This window comes from Paroedura picta, chromosome 5 (genome assembly GCF_049243985.1).
Source record: "Paroedura picta isolate Pp20150507F chromosome 5, Ppicta_v3.0, whole genome shotgun sequence".
Lineage (NCBI taxonomy): Eukaryota > Metazoa > Chordata > Lepidosauria > Squamata > Gekkonidae > Paroedura > Paroedura picta.
Window position 1 is genome coordinate 49,239,848 of NC_135373.1, and position 17,577 is coordinate 49,257,424.

Here is a 17,577-nt window from a genome sequence, read left to right on the forward strand (position 1 = left end):
CTTAAATGGACTCCTGGGAATGGTAGAGGACAATAAGGCCTGGAGGATCATTGTCCATGGGGTCGCGATGGGTCGGACACGACTTCGCAACTAACAATAAGGTATGCAGGCTCCACCCCCACCCAGGCACATAAACCATGAGAGAACTGACTCAAGTTTGTGAGGGGTGAGGGGGAGCAATGGAAGCTGCTAGTTCCCTAGCTTGTGACCAAGTCCATTAAGACAGGAAGGGTAATGTTATGGACCCCATCCTAACTCTTGCAGGCCCCTGGGAGTCCACTGACCTCTGGTTGGGAATTCCTGAACCATAAATTGGCCAAAATTTGTCATGAACTTTAGCTTGTGAGTCTGTTCATGGCCTCCCTAATGGTACGGTTTTATTAAGTGACAGCAGAAAAGAATTCCCACCCTCCTATTCTTTACTCTTTTTGTACTCTTCACTTAGACATTTTTGTTCAGAGGTGGAACGAGATGTGGTTTGGGTCATGCCAGTCTAGTGACTGTCTTATGGGCATAATCCAGACATATACATCAGGATGAAAAATTGGAAAGTAATCCCATTTACCCATTACATTGGCCTTTGCTTGCACTCTAATCCACAGGGAAATGGAGAAAAATAAATCTAAATTTATTTTTACCAAAGGCATCATTTATAACATCCTAAAAACAGAATGCAAGGCCTTGCACAGTCTGGGACCTGTGACCCGAGGGACCATCTCTCTGTATATGCCCGCCCAAGAGCTCTTTGTTCCACAAAACCCAACATGATTGTCCCCAGTCTCAGAGAGGTGCACCTGGCCTCAACTAGAGGCAGGGCTTTTTTGGCCTGGTTCCAGCCTGGTGGAATGAGCTGCTAACAGAGATAATGAAAGGCAGGATATAAAAACCAACTCTTCTAGAAAAGAAATTATTGCATATGAGTTTTCTTCAGTGCTTCTCAAAATTTCCTAACCATTCCATCAGAAAAAAATGTTTAAAGGCTGTTTTCCCTACAGGCCTCTTCACATCTCAATCCAGACTTTTGCATCTCAATCCATATATTGCATTGCATCAGATTTATAATTGAAAAAGAAGAATTGGTTCTTATACCAGGAGTCTCAAAGCAGCTTACAATTGCCTTCCCTTTCCTCTCCCCACAACAGACACTCTGTGAGGCAGGTGAGACTGAGAGAGTCCTGATATTACTGTTCAGTCAGACAGCTTTATCAGTGCTGTGGTGAGACCAAGGTCACCCAGCTGGCTGCACACGGAGGAGCGAGGAATCGAACCCGGCTCGACAGATTAGAAGTCCATGCTCCTAACCACTACACCAAGCTGGCTCTCCATTTGCAATAGAGTGAACAATTGACAGACTGCTGCAGCCAATCCTGTTACTCCAATTATACCTATACAGTACAGAGAATACCTATATACTACTTAACACAAGTTACGTCTCATCTAAGCTATATACTGTTAGGTATATATTTAAAATTATTCAGTGTGTAGATCAACATTCCATTAAATGCATCTGAGTCATGTCTTCTGTCCTTTATTAGTCCTGGGACTTCATCACATCACCTCCATTATCTGAGACTGATTTATTGTCAGTGGTGGTTTTTATTGTAAACAGGCCAGCAAAGAGGGGAAGTAGTGATCTTCATGGCTACACAATGATGTGGACAAGAATGCTGGAAGAGAAAGGAGCAAGTGATGGGTGGGCATCTTTAAACAAGAGCTACTGCATGCTCAAGCCATGACTATTCCGGCAAGACAGAAACATGGTAGGGGATCCAAGAAGCCTATGAAGATGAATAGAGAACTTCAAGAGGAGCTAAGGAAGAAAAAGGAAATGTTCATGAAAACAAGGGAAGGACAGACCACTAAAGAAGAGTATCTGAAGATTATGAGGTACTCGAGGTCAGTCATCAGAGAGGCCAAAGCTGGGAGAGAGCTGAGAATGGCCAGGGAAGTCCACTATAACAAGAAAAGCTTCTTCAGATATGTGAGGAGCAAATGTAAAGTAAATGAGGCAATAGGACCACTGTTGGATGAAGATGGAGACTCTGACAGAGGACAGAGAGAAAGCAGTAAGGCTCAGTACCTATTCTGCCTCTGTTTTTTCCAGAAGAATATGGACATATCTAGGGATGGTAGTAGGGGAGGTATACTGTCTGGGCTTGGAATGGCATGGGCAGAGAGGTTGTTAAGAGGCACCTGGTTGCACTGGATAAGTTCTAATTCCCTGGGCTGCATAGTGTGTACACAAGAGTGCTCAAAGAAGTTTCCTGTGACCTTGTGGAAACTTTGTCCATCATTTTTCAGATCTCTTGGAGGAACTGTAGATGTGCCAGAAGACTGAAGCAGAACAAATGGGGAGCAGTTGGATTACTAGCCTCCCTACAGTATAGAGCCCAAGGCCGGGGTATATTCTTAACATTTTGAGATTGAATAGAGGTATTGAAGTACCAATTTTCACACAAGTGAGAGGAACAACCACTGAGGAAAATTCCCTTTGAAAACGGGAGATATCTGGAACCCGTTCTGGTTGTAAAATACAATAAACCTACATAATAAGAAGAGACTTTTTACTTTTCTTTATCCTGTATTAGTTTTGTTAATGTTGTTAAGTAGCCTTGGGAAAGGTTTTTTTCCTCTTTTAGCATCAAGGCATTGTCAATGGTGTGTCAGGACTCAGGAGCAATCAGTCCACTTGCCAAGCAGCACTAATCGAAGCAAAGTGCCCATAAAACACAATACTCTACAGCAGTGGTTCTAAACCTGGGGGTCGAGACCCCTTTGGGGGTCAAACGACCCTTTCACTGGGGTCGCGGCAGAGCAAGCAGCTTGGCCGGGGAGGGGGGTGCCATCCACATAACAGCCTTGCAGTGTAGATCGAGATAAAGTGTTCGCCTGTCTGGAGCAGTGGAAAAGAGCAAGATCGGCATGGTGGGATGGAACTGAACTGAGAAACCCTGGAAAAAATCAATTTATATACAATCATGAACAATGGATCTTCACACCATTGGTCAGTTTTAGTTTAATTTCTGTGAAAGAACACTTGCATAATTGTATGGCTGGGGGTCACCACAACATGAGAAACTGTATTAAAGGGTTGTGACGTTAGGAAGATTGAGAACCACTGCTCTACAGCATATGCTCTAGCGTAACTGGCAAGACAGGGAAATTACCCCAAGACATGGCAATCCTGTTGACTGTCTAGAAGCAGATGCCTTTAGTGGTTGGAAAGAGTTAATTGTAAATAAGCCCTGTACATTAAGGCAAAAAGCATTTCCACTTCAAAAACTTTGCTAACTAAAATCCATGAAATTAACTTCTTCATTAAATTAAGCATTATTTATGTTGAACATGTTCGTGTTTGCATGCAATATCAGCCTTCTGAAGCTTTCCCATATGTTTGCAGCTTATTATGTATACATGACTACGCAAGCTAAGAATAATTGATTACACCTAGCTAACAATTAGAGATCGCTTCGGATTTTTTTTAAAATGTTTGCTTCTTTGAAATAGGGATCTGCAACTGGCTGGAAGTATCAATCTTTGTCACCACCAATCAAGCAGATTGCTACTGATAAAGACTTAAAGGAGAAAATGAAGCTTAAAAAAAAATCAGGACTAAAAGTTTCCTATAGGAGAAACAAAGAAGGGTGCATTAGACATGTTCAGATTTTGTTGCTTTCTCATCCCAAAGTCTGAAGAGGGCTAGTATTACAATGCCAGCTCCTTAAACTTTGGTCCTGGCCACTGCCCACTTTCTGCAGTAGTACATTGGGGGAAGGGAGACAGTGTTCCTCGGCCAGGTAGGCAAAGTTCCTCTTGGCTTCCATCTGGGCCTGGAATATTGCCTTGTGAGTTATCCAGGAGATACTGTATTCTCCAGCTTGGCCAAACACCAAGCCTGCCTGCTCACTTCTTCTCCTTCCTAGCTCGCAGCCAGCTGCTTCCCCTACATGCTTCATCCGAAGCCTTTTATGTCTCCCCTAGCAATTCATGCTTTCTGTCCCTACTCCTGAAGCCCCATCTCTAAGTAAGGCTTTACCCAAAAGCAGTCCTTTGTTGCAGAGGGAGCTAGTGCTGGTTGGTCTTCCTCCTGTCTGGTGTAGCAGGCCTGACTAGCTCTCTCAACTTTGCAAATGAGCTGCTACCTTCCTCAAGGCTCTGTGCCTAAATCCACCCCTTCTCCCCTTAGAAGAATAAGAAGAGTTGGTTTGTATATACTTTTCTCTACTAGAAGGAGCCTTAAAGCGGCTTACAGTCGCCTTCCCTTTCCTCTCCCCACAACAGACACCCTGTGAGGGAGGTGAGGCTGAGAGAGCCCTGATATTACTGCTCCATCAGAACAGCTTCATCAGTGCTGTGGCGAGCCCAAGGTCATCCAGCTGGTTCCATGTGGAGGAGGAGCGGAGAATCAAACCTGGCTCACCAGATTAGAAGTCCACGCTTCTAATCACTGCACTATGATGGCTCTCTACAGAAGGGAGCCCATGGCTATGACAAAACCCTTTAGGAAAAATTATCTGTGGTTTTGGAGTAGGTTGCCATCAAAAAGCTGATGACACTCAGCATCATATCCCTTTACCCAAATTGCCCAAGGATGCCACTGGAGAGGTCTTGAGCCAGGAGCTGACAGCTGTGGTTCAATGGCCAAGTGTGAACAAGTTGAAATTTAATCCTGACAAGATGAAAGTAATAGTGCTTCAGAACAATGAGGACACTGTATTTCCCATTGTTGACGCTTGCTGGAAAAACAAGTTAATTCAGCTGAAAAAATCCCCAACATTCTTCTAGCTGGGTATAGCCTCAGATACCAACCTGCCTTGACTTGCCTTCCCCCAACTCTTCTATGATTCATTGGCTGGTTTATGCCCCTCCCTAATGTAGCACTTTCTCTCAAAAAAGCATACTAGCCACTTCAAAATGTAATGCTTCAATTTAAGATTTATGAACAGCTTAAATTTGATTAATCTGTTAGCTAAAAGAGATGAGTAGAATGGAATGTTTGAGAGGGTGAAGTTCCTTGGGTGTTGAGATCTCGGCTGGATTTTAAACTGGCACCGGCCAGGGGAGAAAACTTTGAATGGTTTTTGGATTTTTTTTCTTTTGCATGTTATAGGTTTGCCCCTTTCTGTGTTTCAAATTCATGCATATTAGACTTCTGTTAAGGATTTCTCTGACTCCTTATAAAGAAGGGTTTAGGAAGGAGACACTCCCCGTCTGGGAATGCAGGGAAAAGTGCACTGGCCACTCTCCCTCTCTGCCACACAAAGCACTTGAGACACATTACCTTGATGCAAACCTTACAAAAACTGTGCCGGGTTGGTTAAAATCATTATCACGTTATTGAGGTGGCAGCACTGAAGTTGTCTAAGCTTTCCTACCAAAAGCGAACAAACATCTTAGCTAAGGCCAGCTGTGAATATGAGAGTCTCTAGTATGCAGATGCTGTCAGACTTAGCAGGGGGGGAAAGGTATGCAATGTGAAGGCCCATTTTTTTCACACCAGCAACAGAGATCTTAAGAACATGGCAGCTTCCCCAGAGCCTGTGCTTTGGGGGATGAGGGGGGGTGGGGACACTCAGCTGTTCCCATGCCACCACAATTTTGCCCCCTGGTTCCCTTGCCTTTCTGGCAGTGGGCAGGACTCTAAGCAGTCAGGGCCTCCCTCCTGGTGAACTTCATCAGCTTAACGGCAGTCCCCCCATGCCTTGCTCAGTGTCACTGGTGCTGGCTGCTGATGCATCTCCACAACCACTGCAGTGGCAATGGGGAAGTAATCAGTTGGATGGTCCCCCCCTCTGTAGAGGCTGCATTGCAAGAGACGTGGCTGGAGGCTACAGGCGAGACAGCCAGTGACCCAGCAGGTCAGTTAGGTAGATCTGGGCTTGCAGCTGATTGGTGGCATCCATGGCAGCCAGACATGCAGACTTGGGGGTGGATGGATAAAAAGATGGTGAATGTCCCTCCAGTGAGACAAGGTCTGTCCATCACTGAGCTATGAGGGCAAGAAGTATGTATGAGCAAGAGAACATGTGGTGAAGCCCAAGGTTGCTGCTGCACCTGAGACAGTGGTGGGTGATGCGAAGAGGTGGTGAAATGAGCATACTCAGGGAGACACCAGGTATTAAGGGGGGAGGCGTGACTGACTAAGGGACATCTTATGAAGAAAGCCACTGGAAGACTATTAGTGGCAGATAGGCAAGCAGGCAAAGTTGATGGGGGGAGGTGCTGCTGCTTGGGCTGAGAAGACCACAGAGGCCACTCTAGTTGGAAACTGGGTGGTAATTTCTCCCCCTCCCCTCAGGCAACTTTGTCCAGGATCCCAGAATTACTAACACCAACCATGCAAACCAAACAGTAACTGCTTTTCCCTCACTTTTACTTTAAGCTACTATTGCATGAAAGTGAGGGAGAACTGCCCTGAACCATATGGGGGAGGGTGGTATAAAAATCAAACAAACAAACAAATAAATAAGAAAGAAATTTCTGTTGTAAAAACCACTAGGGAGAAGGGGCTGAAAACCCCCATAATCCTAACCAAAATCTCCTCTCTAACTTTAAAACTACATGTGCAGTCAATGAGGAACTAGTGAATTAGTGAATCATGAACATTGTCCCAAACTTTATTGCTTCAGCTTAGCCATACCAATCAACAAAACATAAAAAAGAAAAGAAAATGCAAATAATATTAATATCAAATTATGGCAATACAAACTACCACATAAAATAATAAGTAAAACAATAAAACTTACAACCCTATTAAGAAGTCTAAATCCATAAAAATACGTATAACAATGTACTAAATCCCATCAAAAGGAACTTATTAAATGAATTTATCCATCAATATAATTTATTTCAATAATTTTAATTGTTTCTTGGTAACTGATGCTACAAACTTTGCTATTTAGCATTGTGATCCAGCTATCTATATCTGCCAGTAACACAACTAATTTATTTTACTTGGATCTTCTTGGCAAGTGCTTTAAAGTATTTCTAAGGTACTTCACCTAAACAGTTACATATCTCGGGCAATGAAACATAACATAAGCCAAATCTTCAATGGATTAGTAGTCATAGGAGCACACTCAAATGGGATCTTTCACTACTACCAGTTGCAAGTAGGGGAGCGCATTTGGGTTTGCCCAAACTAAAAATGTACCCGAAAAACACATTATCAGCACTTTCCAGGTATATTTTGGCTTCCCAAATGTATCCAGATTTTTCAGGAGAACCGGGTGAGGGGGCATTCTGAAAAACTCCTGGATATATTCAGGAATTAGCAGGAAAACTGGGCTGCTTAGCAGGGCCCCATCCAAAAACTCCCCACTGGATCAGTTGCTTGGCCAGTTCTTTGTGCAGTCCAGTTTAAAGGAACCACCACAAAGAGCCACAGCTGACCCACCTCTCAGCTGTTTTTAGCAGCTTTGCTGCTGCTTTTTTCCCTTCTGAGTTTTTTGGTTCGGGTCTATTGGATCTGAAAAAAATTGTCGTTTCTGAAAAATCCTGGATCCAAATATTCTACCAGAAATATATAACTATAATTGATGGCAAAGCCAACTCTTATCTCACCTTAATTGATGCCAAATGGGGCATTTTTTCACACCCACAATTGTGGGATAGCATTGGGCCATAATTCCCCCTTTGTACAGTGAAACACTCCCTGCCCTCCCCCCCCCAGTGCCATGGTGAGATGCAGCGGACCCTTTCTGCCCCATTTGTGCTTGTGCATGCACAACTCTGGTGTGGACCATGTGTGTTGAAGGATTTCTTCCTCCGTTAGTACACAGGAAGTGGCAAGACAGCATGCCCCACCACAAGAAATTGGCTAAGGCCTGGTGTGGCCACCACCGTGCATAATCCGTCATTGATGTACATGAGACCATTTCAGTCAACTATCAACAGTAATTTCCAGTGGAGGTAGTACTAAGGTTCTCTCATATTGATTATTTAGAGTTTTATCAAATTTAATTAGCTGGAGCATAAAATGGTTGATGGTCAATTACTGGACAAGAACCCTCAGAAAAACAATGAATATCACCCAAAAGGTTTGGTGTTGTTAAAACATAACCAACATTTGCTCATCTATTAATAAAATAGTGGTCTACAGTAGCAGATGATATTGCTGGAGAAGCAAGAGACCATTTCTGTCCAAAAATATAGTCAGCTGGGAACATCTGGTCATTGTCCTGAATTTCTTTCCCAGTCATATCCTTTACTTGCTTGTTACAGTGTGAATGTTAAGAAAAGGCAAGTACTGTAAGTATGCCCATCTTTACTGATTTTTAAACAGCGGGAATTTAGCTAAAATAGCAAAATAGATCTTAATCACTGATTTCTTGGAACACAGTCTTCAGAAACCCTTCAAAGTTCAAAAATATGGCAGTTAAATTGGTATTAAATTGGCATAAGTTGGTGTTCTGCAGTTAAATTAAGAGACAACAACAGAGAGAATGACACAGAGCTTAGAACTGAGTTCTGTCTGGGAATCAAATGGCAAGGAAGCTGATTTGCTGCCTGCTCTACCAGTATGTTCTACATGCATATTTATAAATAAATCAAAGTGACTGAAGGAGTCTTCAGTATTCTCATGTCAAGGAAATGATGCATCACCATCTCTGGAATTTCTATAATTCAGAGAATTGGGGAACAGAAAATAATATTGGACCTGTTTTCATTTTTAGAATTGTATTTATGCTGATTATTAAATCAATGGTGTTTATTGATGGTATGACTATGCTATTAGGAACACTCAGAATACTGTTTCAGTGTAATGAAATTCAGAATCACGCCAATTTTACATCCCAAGAATTAAGCTGAAACAACATAGGCTAGAAACCATTCTCTAACCTCAAAGGTACATAGATGAATTAGGATGAACTGAAATGGATAACCAGTTTTCAGCATTTTCTTACCAAGAGGTGGTCCATGTGTTATAAGAATATCGACTCCATCTGGAATGAGATTCCATTTCTCTAAGAGTGCTTGGCCTCGTGGAAGATTGAAGCCCCAGCCATAAAACCAAGGTTGCCTGCCAAAAAAGAAGATGGTCTTCAGGGCTTCAAACATGTCTAGAAAATCAATCAAGATCAGCAATTTGGGGAATGCTTTTGTGTCAAACTGCATTGTGGAAGCCCAAAGAGTATGCTTTTACCAATGTAAAATAATGCCATACAAAGAACACAACTGGCATATAATAAAATCTTCAGAATTCAGCACACAATAAAAGCAGCCAGTGGTTATCAATTCCAATTGGTTTCACAGATCACAAGTAATTTACACGGGGCTGGTCATGGAAACATGTGCAAGCATGGGGGAATAAGGGAACAAGCACAAGTCTAGGTTTTCAGAAAGACACAGGGGGAAGGCTGGTGTAATTAGTGCACAATCTGGAAGGTCTTCATCCAATGAGAGATTGAGGGTATCATCCTAAAATGATTCTGGAAAATGCTTAGGATGACAACCAAGCTCCAACACAGGCCTGAATGTATATATAGGGACAAACTAGATGAGATTTTAAAGAGCAAGTTCTTGCCTTCTATTTTAAAGAACAAGTTCTTGCCTTCCATTGTTTTAATGGGCTCCATGCACCATGTTTGAGCCCTGAGAGAGGTTCAGTAATGTCACTTCCTCTATCCACTTGTTGTCCCCAGGTCTTCTGGTTTACCCTTTGTTTCTGTCACAGAACATAGGCGAAACTTCCACCCTCCTTCCACTTTCTGATATTGCCCCCAGTCAAAATGACAGCTACTGCAGTCACATGTTCCTTCCTATATTCTTGAATGCACTCATGCATTTGGATCCAGCTTTTATTGGAGCTGCAGGCATTCACAAGGCACAAAAGGTAGCTGTGACAACCTCCCAAGTTACCTATGGGTAACATGTTGCTTCTATGAGGGTGTGTACATTCTTCTTATTGATGCACATTTGTTGGGGGTGTGTGTGTGCGTGTGTTTGGGATCAGCACTTTCTTCCCTCCCTTGGGTAGCTGTCAGATATGGAGGCTTCTGCAGTACAATGGCTTAGCTTATTGTTAGTTAGCTACAGCAGTGGACCTGCGGGTGGAGGCATGTATCTATGGGTCTCTAACTATTTGAGAACTTGCCAAACCTGTGCTTATGATAGGTTTGGGTCTTACTGAACAGACATATGACTATTAATAGTGTATAAATATGACTGGATTGCTGTGTGACTGTTGTGCTCCCCCCCCCCACACACACACACACATGCACACCCCAACTGAATAAAGGGGCCAGGAAATCTTTGCTCCCCTGCCTTTTGATGTTACTTGTATAAGCAGGACCTGTAATAGTATTTGGCATCCTCAGCTGGGGCACACCACTTTGTGATTGGTGGCATCACTCTGACCTCTGTGTTTTTTTAAATATGCGATTAGTGTGGCAGTGGTTAAAATTCTGCATTTATTGTTACAGTGCCTAAACACTACAAGTAGTGTGAGAGGTTGATTCTTTTGAATATTTGCAATGGTTGATCTTTTTCTGGCTGCTGGCGGGGGTATTTACTGTATCTCCTACACAGAAGAACAATGAATAGGGTGCAGTGACTTAATGTTTATAATTACAGCCTTTGTGCTTATTAATATAGAAACATCAACCATATTTCCTTTTCAGATGTTACTTCAGGGAAAACATCATACTACTCCCTCACAGCATCAACAAGAAATTGTGAGACTTCTTTAAAGAAGGTCTCTGAATCATTCTTTATGTCTTTCTTTGTACCCTATATGTCAAGACAAAAGGAAATGTCCATGAAACTGTGATTCTCTTGCTTCTACAGCTGATGCATTTTAGTGCATTTTGAAATTGATGTGTTGTCTGCAATCTGCTGCTCTTTCTTTTTCCCTTTTGAGAATGTCTTAAAGAAACACCTTTGTTACCAGAAGCTATTGTAAATGTAAACTAGCTTGCACAGAGAATAAATCTTGCATAAAACCATTATTTTTTAGAAGAAATTAGGTGGTATAAATCCTTTAGAATGCTCTGCCCACGTCATTTTTGAGTTTTGGATTAGCCCAGCCCAGTGTTCTTTCTCCTGCAGTGACCAACCAGGACACAAACAAGGATAGAAATATCAAAATTTCATCCTGTTCTTGCCTTTCTAGTACCTGGCATTCAAAAGTAAACCAGCTGCAAACATGGAAATTCCATTTCGCCATCATTTTTTATTTATTTAATTTTATTTATTTATTGGATGATGATTTGTAGACAGCCGCAGGGAGTTTAACAGCATGTAAAACCCTATACATACATGATTTAAAAAACATGTTAAAATCTAATTTCTTATTTAAAATGTATAAAGTGCTCCAACCATCCTTCTAAGTAAAATTTCTAGGTTGGGCTTAGTCTAACCTGAACTGTAAGCAAGCCTGAAGGAGACCTTGGGGTCATAAGTGGATGGCTCAATGAAAGTGTCAAACCAATGTGCCACAGCAATGAAAAAGGCAAACTCCAAGCTAGGAAATATTAGGAAAGTAGTGGAAAATAAAATGCCAATATCGTAATGATATGCCCTCACTACATATGACACAAATCTGGAAAATTAGTGAAAACTGGGAAGAACTGGGGTGGAGGCTGCCAACAGCCATTTATTTATTCCTGTATTTAAATCTGAAAGATAAAAATTAACTTTGGGGAACTACCATATGAGTTACACTGGAATTCCTAGGGGCTTCAAAATCTGGTTCTTCAGTCTGGGTCTCCGTTTTTATAAAAGGGTTTCTTCTTATACTCACACCAATAAATGTATTTTGTTTTCTGCTTCTCTGTTTCAGATTTTCAATTATCACTATCCTCTTAATTATCTTTTTCTCTAGCCATAACAAAATTTTACATGTTTCCATAAATTATAAACTCTGTTTCTAATGAGTTTCTAATCTGTTGTTTTCCCATCGGTTTTGGGAATTCTATAATTGCATTTTTGTTGATGAAAACCGCCCTGCACTAAGCAAACAAGTCTTCCAATGATTTTCACGGGAGGGCAACAATAAAACAAAGTTTTGTGACCTTTTCACCAAGATCAAACTGGAAAGCTCTGTGCATGTCTACAGCCTTCTGCATAGATTGTAGACACAAGGGTGAACATTCTAGAAGCTTCAAAATGCTTATTTGGTTGGATTACCCCCTTCCTTTTTTTCAATTAGAGACATGAACAAATAGAAGAGAAAAAGAAAACCAGTTTTATATGCCACACTTTGGTCTACCTTAAGGAGTATCAGAGCAACTATTATATTCCCTTCCTCTCATCACAACAGGCACCTTGTGATGTAGGTGGGGCTCTGAGAGAACTTAAAGGTCTCTGGCCTAGGGTCAAGCGTTAAGTGGCAGAGTGGGTAATCAAACCTGGTTCTCCAGATTAGAGTCTACTGCTCTTAAACACTATACCATGCTGGGTTTCTAGTGCTGTATTCTGTAGTTAGACAATTTTTATGAAAGTGTGAAATAAATAATTAAATCCTTTCTGAACCCCCAGTTTTTAAAAACATATATAAAAGCATTGCTTCAGCTTAACTGAGCATGAATGGCATCCCTTACATTGGTATAAATACAAAGTAACCTATGCAAGATCAGGTAGCATTGCATAGCAAGCTTCTTAAAACTCTCAGTTTACTGAGATTAAATAAGGTTAAGGTGACCAGATTTTAACATTGGTAAAGTGGGACACCATTGACTGGGGGGGTTCTTGATTAAAAATTTGGTCTATATGGAGTAACAAAAAGTTTCATAGAACGCATAGAATGCAAAAATAGTATTGTAATATATATATTTTTAATCTCAACATAAGTACAATTTGCCAGGTACCCCCAGATGTCCCTCCAAAAGTGGGACAATCTGGTCACCTTAAATTAGGTGTAACATTAGATATAACGTAAACCTAGCTCCATGATCATTCATGCAAGTGAACCATACCACTCAAATCTTTATTCAATGTACTTACTTAATATACATTTGAATCACTATTATAATTTTTCATGGTTATTTCTTTTTGCATATGAAACAAAACATTACCTCATCCTCCGTTCCTTTCTTGCTAGACAAAAAAGTAGACCAGATGACACCATTATTTCTAACACAGAAAAAGATCTGTAATAAGGGAGGGCAATTTGGAAGTGGCCTATTGGTGGCTCAGCATCTCAGTGAAGTTTTTGTTTCCATCTTCTTGCAGGTATTAAAGGTTGGATATGGCCAGAGGCACCAGCCAAAGGACTCTTGGCTTAAAAAGACAGAGAGAGAGAGAGAGAGAGATCTTTCCACATGAGGAATTAGGCCCAGGCCGGCACTCATCTGGCTGCAGGGCTAAGCCCCACTTCCACATAACACTGGGGCCAGCCTGGGTCTGTCCCAATTGTGGCCCACCTTTTCTACCCCAGGAGCTAATGGGGCCTGGCTCCTCCCCTGACCTGGGCCAACTATAGTGTGCTGGAAGGGACACAACATGCCTTAGGTGGTTCCACAGTGTTGTACAGCACCATCGAGCCGCCTGGAGCACTTGTTTTTTTGTTTAGGAATGAGGCATTGCTACTGCATTCCTAAACAGAAAAATAACTGGCCCCTGCTGCCCACCCCCATGTGGCAGAAACTTTCCACCCCAGCTGCCTTATGTGGAGGCAGAAATCTGGGTTGGATGGGGTGCACCACTGAAAATGATTCCCCATGGGAACACAGGAGTGGTGGGGCCTACTGGCCCATTTCAAAAATCTGGCACCACCGGTGGAGAGAGAGAGAGAGAGAGAGAGAGAGAGAGAGAGAGAGAGAAGAGCTGTTTTTATGCCCCGCTTTTTACTCCCTAAAGGACTCTCAAAAGTGGCTTACAAACACCTTTCTCTTCCTATCACCACAACAGACACCCTGTGAGGAAGGTGGGATACACAGAGCTCAGATGGAGCTGCTGTGAGAACATCTCTAAGAGAACTGTGACTAGCCCAAGATCACCAGTTGGAGGACCAGGGAATAAAAATCTGGTTCTCCAAATTAGAGTCCACCACTATTTAATCAGTACACCACACTGACTCCCTCACCACATCACGCTGACTTGCAAGCCCACAGCCTTCAATAATTGTTGCAGTGGCTCAAATAACAGCCTAGGATGTTGCTTAGTGTTATCCATTTATTATCTTTATATTTAAATTGTCTTCTATTTATTTAAATTAAATCAATTTCTAAGCTGCTTTAAGTCCCCATTGTAGGGAAAGCAGGCAAGTAATGCCATCATAAATAAAACCTATAGGTATCTTTAGGTACAACAAAGGAATAAAAATAGTATCTTACAATAACTCTCTGTTCACACCACTGATATTGAATGATCAAAAGATCAATAAATGGTGTTGCTATGATCACTTGGCTACCACAAGCCCCAAATCATGCTCTGAAATCAGTCCTAAGAAACTGTAGAAATACATGCAAATTCCCACTGCTACATTCATAACCCATATTTTTGCCCCTCTCAGAAATTGTGTTTTCCTTTGTGAATATAAACCATCAGCTTAATAAGGAAAGAAAAATCCCCCTATTTTTCCTCTTGTACTTTGCAAGTGCATTATATATACTTTTAAGAACTGCCAAATTATGCCGGTTGCAACTGTTCTTTTATGCAAAGGCAATGTTAACACTTCAGTGATATGTCATTACGCTGTCTTTTTGTGACAATCCCACGAATATTGGAAAACTAACTAAAATATGAAGCCCTAGAAACAGGCCCCAAATGCAAGATTAAGGCCATTATTAAGAACATGGTATTTGTGTCTTCTTGTGAAGCCTTACAAAACAATTTTTTTAAAGATTATGTGTGAAAAGGGGGGAACCACCATTCACACGATATGAAAACTTTGTGAACCATCATGTGTTCAAAGACAGCATTGTCTAATATTTACAGCACTGCTAGTAGATGGTCCCCAAAGTGGGGAGTGCTAAGAGGCAAGGGGGTGGCAGGAGAGAACTGGAGATATGCCCCTTTGGCCACATTGTTTACTTATGATTGACCAGGCTAGAGCTTAGATGCTGGCACACTGCTCAATGCTGACTTTACCTCGAGCTTCTCTTGCAAGAGAAACAGTGCTCAACCTGGAAAAAGAGGACAAATAGTGAAGGAAGGGAGTCGCGGCCTAGGATAAGGTAAAGGTATCCCCTGTGTAAGCACTGGGTCCTGCCTGACCCTTGGGGTGACGCCCTCCAGCATTTTCATGGCAGACTCAATATGGGGTGGTTTGCCAGTGCCTTCCCCAGTCATTACCGTTTACCCCCCAGCAAGCTGGGTACTCATTTTACCGACCTCGGAAGAATGGAAGGCTGAGTCAACCTTGAGCCGGCTGCTGGGATTGAACTCCCAGCCTCATGGGCAGAGCTTTCAGACTGCATATCTGCTGCCTTACCACTCTGCGCCACAAGAGGCTCTTACGCGGCCTAGGATAGGTGGCATATAAACAGTTCTACAAAAATGGCACTCCTAGTTCTTGCTTCTGCATAGTGATGAAATCTGGTGGAAACTATTGGGATTTTTAACAAATATGCCACCAGAGCTCTAGTCTGTGATCAGTATATCACATTTTTAAGAAGCTGTCATCACCACATATGTTTTTATCATGTTCAAGTTTTTGCAAGTTCTTATGATAGTAATATTGAATTACTTTTCCTATGTTCTCTGTTACTGAACAGGTTGATTACAAAATCTGCCTTTTGGCTACATAAGTGCTATTTTTATGCAGCTTGTTGAATATTAATATTCCTAGTTTAAGTAAGTGTAACTTAAATGTCTTTGTAAAAAAGATGATCTCCATATGTAATTGTCTTGATTTTACTGTGAATATTTATTTACTTTTAAGCTGTGGTGATACGAAGGATGCATACACATTTATTTTGACATGATTTCATTAATATTTAATCAAAAAAATTCTTTGTTTCAGAATAGAAATGGCAGAAGCAGAAACATTATATTTGATGGAACATGTTTTTAGTGTGGTCATCCAACCTCCCCAAGCAAAGAAATCAGCTCAAGATTACTGAACATGGTGATTTAAGACTTTTGCTGAGTGACTTTAAAACAGACATTGGGAAACTGATATAATGTCATCAAGCCAATCCATTGCATTATGGATTTACTGAAAAGTAGCAATATCTAATATTCTTGGCAAGACTATCTGGAAAGCTGATATCACTGGATCAATTTTACTAAATTAAACTAAAAAGTTTTAATTGGATTTTGAATAAATGTGAAGTTGTTACTGTTTTGAATTTTATTGTTATTTTCCTTAGTAGGTCATGTAAACTGCTATTCTGAATAATGCTTTTATAAGATGGGGTAGGTAGCACTGGGGAGCTTTTGGGAAACAAAGTCTGAGATGGTTTTAGATAGCAATTACAGATTTAATATTTGAAGCTGAGATTCTAAGCTTGACTCCTTGGATTTTTGTCCTCAGTCCAAACTTTTTTGGGGGTGGTCAAAACAATACATTTTTTATCTTCCTTTCACTTATTTATGAAGCATTTTACCATATGTCAGAGAAATGATCTGATCTTCTCACCTCATGAAATTCATAACTTAGTTGCATTTGACCGATGTTTATAATAAATCAATGTATCCTAACTTAGATTTCCTTCCCAGAGAACACATTTTTCTCAATACATTTTTCTCTATACACAGAAAATGCTGTTATGGCTATGACAGAAAAGCTGTGGCTATGTACAAGGCTCAAGGAAGAAAATGAATGGCAAGAAAATATATGTCCAACTTTTAGAGTTCAAATACAAAACGACTGTATTTCTACAACTCTTGGGTCCTGCTTTATGCACCAAATTTCTGTCTTTCTGTTGCAAAGTAACCATTGGAACCATTTTCTTACTGAATGATAGTTACTATGACAACCAAAGCAAATTTTTCTGTTCTGAAACAGATGTCTCATTTAGTTGAAAATTAGAATGTGAAAAACCCATGGGAAAAATTAATTCAGACTCTAACAGAACACTGGCTACAGTGTAATCTTTATGGGTTAACCCCTTAACATCTCTTTATACTGTAATGTAACCTTTAGATAAATTCTAATTAAACCAATTTAACCTCCAATGAATGACCTCTTTAGCTATAATTAGTACTCCAATTTTCTATGAAGTGTCCTTTCCTATTACCTTTTCCTACTACCTTGCCTAAATACCTCAAAAATGGACAGGTGCAATTTTCTGTTAACTATTTATTAGAATACATATATTTAAGTTCTGCTTTTTTGGGGCAAAAGAATTACTGTAATTTAAATGTTTGCATTCTTTTGTTTAAATACAGATTTGTCATGTAATTTAGTTTACAGGGTAGGAGTGCATAAAGGAGATTTGACTTCAGTATTAAAACATTGAAGATATATGGGTCTCAAACAGCTCAGTTATCACTGAACTGACTGGAATTAAAATGTGTGGTTGAATGGGGCATCCCATGCCATCTGACTTGCAATATCGTTTTCAGGAAAACACAACAGGCAGATATTTTGGTGGCAAAAGTTAGTCTTAGCATATGCATCTTTTTCTACTTTTAGTGTAGATGCATAGTGAAGAACCTATTAATGTATTTAACATACTTTTTATGCCA

General features: G+C 40.8%; 1 protein-coding gene across 3 annotated transcripts in view; it reads right to left on the reverse strand.

Moving 5' to 3' along the window:
• Positions 1-17,577, reverse strand: part of MPPED1 (metallophosphoesterase domain containing 1) — an 89,623-nt gene that overhangs the window by 11,077 nt on the left and 60,969 nt on the right. For all 3 annotated transcript variants that reach the window (XM_077337818.1, XM_077337817.1, XM_077337816.1), the window contains one exon: positions 8,907-9,022. In XM_077337818.1, coding sequence (XP_077193933.1) covers positions 8,907-9,022 — 116 coding nt within the window. The remainder of the gene's footprint in view (positions 1-8,906; positions 9,023-17,577) is intronic.